The 7,397-nt window shown below is 40.5% G+C and overlaps 1 protein-coding gene across 1 annotated transcript; it reads left to right on the top strand.

The window, feature by feature from the left end:
- Nucleotides 1–2,104: 2,104 nt before the first annotated feature.
- LOC100891225 (E3 ubiquitin-protein ligase TRIM33-like) lies at nucleotides 2,105–7,173 on the top strand. Its single transcript, XM_003729690.2, has 3 exons — nucleotides 2,105–3,131; nucleotides 3,639–3,853; nucleotides 7,078–7,173. The coding sequence occupies exons 1-3, from the start codon at nucleotides 2,105–2,107 to the stop codon at nucleotides 7,171–7,173; spliced, it is 1,338 nt and encodes a 445-aa protein (XP_003729738.2).
- The last annotated feature ends 224 nt before the right edge of the window (nucleotides 7,174–7,397 follow it).

The following is a 7,397-nucleotide window of genomic DNA, read 5'->3' as shown; positions in this document are numbered from 1 at the left end:
TAAAAACAGATCTGGCTCCACCCGGAGGAAGGACTTGAAGTCTGCCGGGCTTTCCCTTCTGAGCTCATTCATGAGCTGCTCGTATTGGCCATAGATTGGTCGCCGGGCAATCCAAGGTCTCACCCACCATCTTCTTCTTCTGCGCAGGATCTCCGCACGTCTTTCTTATTCTGCCACCAGGGCAACCAGGGCCGCCAGGGTAAGATTGTAACGGTAACGGGCAAATGCCACCCTCTCCCTCAGCAGACCAAAGTGCTGGGGTTGTGGATCTCGCTGTCGTAGTCGTTGAGGTGGAATCAACGGCATCGTAGACCTCGTTGACCTCTCAGATGAAGAGCAAAAGCGTTGTTATTGATGACCAGTCTGGGGAAGTCATATATACCCAGGTTGCCCGTGAGAAATTTTCGGCAGAGCCCGGCGGGCCGCCGCAGGTACACCTACGAGACACCCGCAAATGTTCCGCCGGTGGGAGACCGCCCGGGAATCGGAGGGTCATCAGTCGGTCACTGCCGGGACGCCGCGCGGAAAAGCTCCGCGATTTCGCCCAGTTTTCACCTAAAATCGACCGGCGACCGACGAGAAATCGACAGGGAACCGTCCAGGCATCGCTTGGGCTGTACATCCTGCTCGACTTCTCCAAAAATCGGTGGGCGATGCCTCAATCCCAGCGGCGACCGAGCAGGCTACTTATCGGTCGGTCGCTTCTCTGAGTTGTGACCATAGCCTAACAACATGTTAGCCTGGCCAGACTCACCGGCTTCAGATGCACGTGCGATAATGTATATTTAACATATTAGTTATTCGCATGTTGACTTTTGTATTGAAATACAATTATTTATGTAGTCTAGGGCAAAGTTTAAAGTGCGTGGGGGAAACCCGGAGTTAGAACGTGGAATATTTATACAGGGTGTATAAACAAAAAGTACTCACTCGAAAAGAATCGTCCAAAATTTTAATTTGATGATATCTCTATTTTTTCTCTTTATGATTTACATTTAATATGTCTCTCTCTCTTTCTCTTTACTGTAAAATGTGAAAGGAAAAAAAAGAAACGTGAAAACTTGAAATGCAGGAAAACCCCAGGTTTTTTGAAAGCTAGGATATCGAAATTCACGACGTTGGATGGAATAACCTCCTCCAACACACTCTCCAGTTCGGTTGCTTCGCTACCTCGCGGGGTCACATCAATGATGCCATCCAATTTTAAAACACCCCACCCCCCCCCCCCCCCCCCTCCATGAAAAAATCCTGCGTACGCCACTGGTGTTCTTATAGATCTCTACGCACTGGTTATGTGCATGTGTGCGCGTGCGTGTCCGTATATAATTATGTGTGTGAGGATGACGGTAGGTCTAGGGGTGCATGGTCGACTGCAGATGTAAGGCCAAAGATAAACTGATGGTTCAAGTTAATTATTGATAACTGTAATTGATGTCTGACATCTATTACCTTTGCTCCAATTCAAAAATGAACATTTTTTCGCAAACCATTAATTATCGCGAATCGTTCGAAATTAACCACTGCTTTCTCGAGCGTAAACTGTCGTCAACAGTGTTAGTGTTATCCGATTGAATAAACTCTCACCTATAATTTCTTATCAAGAAAAAATAATGCAGACATTGCGAAATTATAATTTTGGAAGATATTTTAAAAAGTGTGTATTTTTTCTGGTACACACTGTACTTTATAGCGATTCCACTCAACGCCAGTGCATACAATTGTCTCTTTTTTCATTACGCGTCTGCGCCATTTTATACGTGTATACCTTTGAAGGTGTACATGTATTCTTTTAAATAAATAAGGACATAATAGGCCTGCGTTTAAATTGCCATTGAGAGTACACAAGCATCAAAACTTGTCAAGACAAATGCCATGTTCCGTATAGTGTGAAGTTAAACTGTGCACAAGTTTGACATACATTTGAAACATCAAAACTTTGATTCAGCAGTTTGGACAATTTTCCTCGTTCATTTGATATGGGCGGATCCATTCAATAACACACACTGTCGACTGCAAGTGGCTGGTACTGGTTTCGTGCTTTGAATCTGGCCGAACCATAAACCTACATTGTACGTTGGTGGAAATACATTGATTAATCTACGTCATGGCGGAAAAAACAGAAGAGGCAGCTTCTCAAAATATATTGTGTCCTTTGTGCCTGGACGTGTTTGATAATGCTTCCATGTTGATATGTGGACATACGTTCTGCAAGCAGTGTTTAGAGAGGTATGATGCCGCCCATCGAGACTTAGATCACATGGTGTGTCCTCTCTGCAGGAAAGTCACAAAGTTGGCTGAAAGTCGAGTCGCTGGTCTACCCCCGAACTTCACCGTCAAAGCCTTGGTAGACGAGTACCACAGCTCGCATGCTGGGATAAATACCGTTCTGGATGGTCAAACGAGATGCACTCTTTGTGAGCTCCAGGGAGATGCTGTATCCTTCTGCTACGAATGTGGCACTTTCATGTGCGCAAAGTGCCACCATGGTCATAGTCAACTGACATCGTTCTTCAAGGGACATCAGGTTGTGTCCATGAAAGACGTCGTGGATGGAACTGCCAGTATCGGGCAAGTCAGAAACAAGTGTTTTGTGCACAAGCATGAAAACAAGGATCTTTTTTGCGAAGATTGCAAAGTATATCTATGTCTGAAGTGCATGATCGTTGATCATCGTGATCACAGCTTCAAAAATCAGGCCGACGTCGAGAGGGAGATTCAGCAGAAAGTGGACAATATCCTCAAGCGCAGCAACGACAGAAAAAACGAGTTCGAGAAACATATCCAGAATATTGAATCCAAACGCCAAGAAATCTACACGGCTATCCAAAAGCTGCAAGGTAACATAGAAGAGGCATTCATGGGGAAAATTGACAAACTGAAAGAGAATAGGCAGCTGCTTATCACAGAAACACAGCTCCTGCAAGAGAATTGTGACAAAGAACTTGATGCCTTGAAGTCTCGTCATCGACAGAAGATCGAGGCTATTTCAAGCTCTGTGAGCCTCGTGGCCAACGGAAGGTCAAGACATTTAGAGAAAGACAGTCTGGCGGCGCACTCATTAATCTCCAGTGAACTGGAAGGTCTCTTGGAGGAAGCTATTGATGAGAAATCTGTAACCGTCTTAATGACACGTAATACAGCGACACTGTTCATACCGACAGGAGATACGCAACTTGATCTTGGTCGTGTTTCCTTCATTCCTTCATTGGCAATAGGAAAAGTGGTTGGCCTACCATTTCCAATGAGTGGCATAACACGATCTGAGAATTCGATTCTTGTCGGATATGGTAATAGCAGGAAAGAGGCTGATAAAGTGGAAATCAATGGATGCGTGCACAAATGTTCACAACATTTTGCAACTGTCTACGATATCGCCGTTCAAAGCAATTTGCAGATTGTGGTGCCATTAGATCGGGAGAAAATAAGGATCTTCAGTAAAAACTGGTCGGCGACATCAAATAAAAGAATCTTAAATGAAACAGGACTTTCATTCCCATATTTAAGTGTTAGCTCTACGAATGAAATCATAGCGGCGAACAGAAATGATCGGATTCATATCTATGATCCTACTGTTAGCACGAGAAAGAACTCAATTGCAACAGTGGAAATACCAAACCAAGCCCTTGCAACCAAGACAGGCGTGATCATCTCAAGTTCTTGCAACAATATTCCCAGCAGAGTACGAGTCTATGACAGATATGGGGAATCGGGTGATCCTATATCAGCCAAAGAGGGGGAATACCTGTACCCAGCAGTAGATGAGGAAGACAGGGTGTTCATTGCGAGTGTCAATCAGCCAGCTGGTAGAATACAAATCACTCTCTATCGTCCCGAAGGTTTGAAGCTCAAGAAAGTGAAAGAGTTCGAGGAGCTTGAACTAACACTGAATAGTACATGGTGTTACCTGGTTTCTCTATCCCGTAATACACTTGCATTTGCTTGTGATAAAAAGGTGTATTTTCTTACTATTCCACCTGAAATAGTTACTTTGGCTGCAGAATAACTAGAAACCAAAAGCCAGAGTTGTCTTTAATGTCTTTTCCACATGAAAACAGTACTCATGGCGTCTGATAGTGTTATATCCCCTAGATACATGTAGTTATGATATACATGTGGACACGTGTTACATACATGTACATGTAAGTACAACATATTATATTCGCAAGCATAACGTTTGTGTGTATTAGATTTGTAAAAGAAAATATATTTCTTTTCAGGTCATTGCGATTTCAAGTAGTTTACAAAGATCTGTTCTGTATCTCCCCTCAAATGGTACTATTGAAAATACATTACAGCAGTGCATGGTTACAATGTGGGTAAAATACCCTGCCTTTATAATGATATTCCCGGTTTGGATACTAAGAAAGTTAAAAGCTGTTCGACATCGGAAATTATCTTAATTCATTGTTAATGGCATCTTATGAAAGTTATAATAGTCGATGGGTATATTTCATACTATCAGTATACAACACATAATTCTGTGCATGTCAATACTTGGTAACCATTTGGTGTTTGTATTAGTTTGAGACATATTATTACTTCCTGCATATATTAAGTTGTTCGACGTTAGTACAAACTAAACATACTTTTCTTCTATTCGATAATTGTTATTAATGATTGATTTGTCATAAATTACTTTCGATATTGAACGAGGTCTACATTGACTAGCTTTTGCTATTTGTTGGCTCCATTTACCAAATAATAATAATGATATCCCGCTTGTATATAGCGCCAAATACATCGATACAACGGTGTTTCTAGGCGCTTTACAGATATATTATTACCCCGGTCATCAGATTCAGGCCTACCCGCACATAATGTATGGACATTCTCCACTCCCCGGGGAGCATTCCGACCAGTCGCCATTTTACAAGTGCACACTTGTCTAATTGTTACGGAGAAATAGAACGTATTTTGAAAATTGTATAGGTGAAACAAATCAAATGAATGAATGGAATTAACATATACCGTACAAACAGACTGCAACTCCTGTTAAATACGCTCCACATTCTACAGTGAATGTCAACGCTACTTTTTATCTGATTGTAAACATAATTTTATTGCGTACAAAATGAGATTTGAAAGCTACCAATGTTCAGATGTAAAAATAAAATGTATATTGTCTGATGAGAGTTGAGTAACTTGATTTTTATTTCGTTAAACATCATGAAAAGTATTAATTCAGTTTTGAAATTTATGACTGCATTATAGAGAAAACACACGATAAGATAAGAGTTTGCACATCTGACAAGCAAGCAATTACATTCATATTTTTTCTTTGCTTCAGGTAATTTTTGTTCGTACTTTCAGAGTTTTCAGATAACATGTTTATAATGTACATTGTATGATTCAAGAGTATACTAACCCAAATAGAACAGAAAAAGGAGTTGAATGATATTCAACAAGTAGTGATGCGTATGATGCCTTAAATAGCAGCTTCGTTTTGTAAATCCATGTACTATATAATGTTATTATTTCGCAGTCTTCCGAATTTCATTCTGCAGTGATATTTCTAATTTGGTGTCTTTATCATTGGTGGTTGTGTGTTTTGCATTTTAAAAGAATGGAATTGACTGTAGTCAACTTGTACTTAATATGAAACTCCAATTGAATGCTTTGGGAAGCTCATTTTTAAAAAACAAACCTCTCAAAATTATTATACTGTTTGGAATCAAGGAAAGATAACCAAAGATAAGTCCTAATCATAATTTTGTAGAGCTGTAATTATTTTGAAATAATATGCATAAACTTGTTTTGTTTTCTTAAAAAGATGATGTTTACATGATTGAAGACCTTTATAAAGCCATTGTCGGGTTGAACTTGTGTGGTATAAGGAAGGGCCAATGTTTGAAGGCTAATTGCAGATTTGCAGATTTGCAGATAAGATTACACTGTTCACATAGCCTGTTAAAGGTGGTTTGAGTTAATTGTATGATATGTAATAAAGTAATAAATCAGATAACAGGAAAAGTAAACCGGTTCGAACCTGTTCAATTAGGATCAAAGTTTGTGATTCAAAGATTAACAAGTTTAATTTATGATAACTCAATTTTGTGCCCGCTCGTGTTAAAATTAGTCTATTCTTTAGTAGCGATGGGAAAGGATTGTGGGGCAACAATAAGAAGGGAATATGAGAGAGAGAGAGAGAGAGAGAGGGAGAGAGATGGAGGGGGTGGGTGAGTTAAATGATAGTAGGCCTTTGGGAGGAAGATGATTATGGAGAGAGAAAGAGAGGGGGTGGGGTGCGTTAAATGAAAATAATAGTAGGCCTTGAAGAGGAGGAGGAGAGAGAGAGAGAGGGGGTAATAAGTAAAGGAAAGGATAGGCCTACTAGAGGAAATGAAGTGTGTGAGAAAGAGAGAGGATCGAGTGAGAGGAGATACGTATATAAGAGGATATTAATAATAATAAAGTCATTTTTATAAAGCGCATAATAACAAATTGTCTATACGCTTTACAGCAATCAATTTTATTATACAGTTCATTAAATGATTAATTGAAAGATTTAAATATGCATGAATTAACAAAAACACATTGTAGTAAATAAATAACATTTTTTGACAATAAATTAATATGAAAGTGCATATAATTAACAGACTATTGGATGAACATAAATGTCTTCAGAAGTGATTTGAATGAATCGAACGTCGGGGCGTTACGAATATTGAGGGGGAGGTTGTTCCATATAGGGTCGGTCCATAGTAGCTCAGGGATCTTTCGCCGTAGAATTGAGTATGGGTGCGTGGGACTTGATATAGATATGAAGGGGCTTTGTCGTGGAGTATTTTGTATATGAGAAGTAGCACTTTGAAGTTTATTCGTTTTTTGACAGTTAACCAGTGGAGACGAAGGAGGATGTGTGATGTGTGCCCTGTCCGTCGGGATTGCTCAATCATTCTGGCTACGCTATTCTGGATGCGAGGAGAGAGTTGCATGATGAGTCCAGTCGTGAAATGACGAATGCATGGACGAGTTTAACGTTGTTTTAGTGTCAAGGTACATCCGGATCTGTCCGATTTTGCGGATGGCAGCCATGGAAGATCTGCAGATCTTCTTAACTTGGGTTTTCATCTCAAGTTGGTGGTCAATGCTGGCTCCCCGGTTCTTGCCTATGTTGATGCCGCTGTGTTGATGTCGCCTACCCTCAGGTTATGCTGGGATTGGACCGTTTAAGGAATCTTGAGGAGAAATGAGTAACTCTGTTTTCTTATCGTTTGATTGATGTGCCTGTGTGTGTGTGCGTGCGTGTGTGTGTGTGTGTGTCTGTTATGTTCGTAGAGTAGACACGAGTTTTTCGAGCCTCTCCCGAATCCCATTGGAACGCGTGATAGAAAATATGGCCAGCAACTTACGTAATACAGGAAAAGGATCTACGAAGAGACCGAGAGCTGATGCCG

This window comes from Strongylocentrotus purpuratus, unplaced genomic scaffold (genome assembly GCF_000002235.5).
Source record: "Strongylocentrotus purpuratus isolate Spur 01 unplaced genomic scaffold, Spur_5.0 spur5_scaffold_12, whole genome shotgun sequence".
NCBI classification, from domain to species: domain Eukaryota; kingdom Metazoa; phylum Echinodermata; class Echinoidea; order Camarodonta; family Strongylocentrotidae; genus Strongylocentrotus; species Strongylocentrotus purpuratus.
This window is presented reverse-complemented; position numbering and strand designations above follow the sequence as displayed.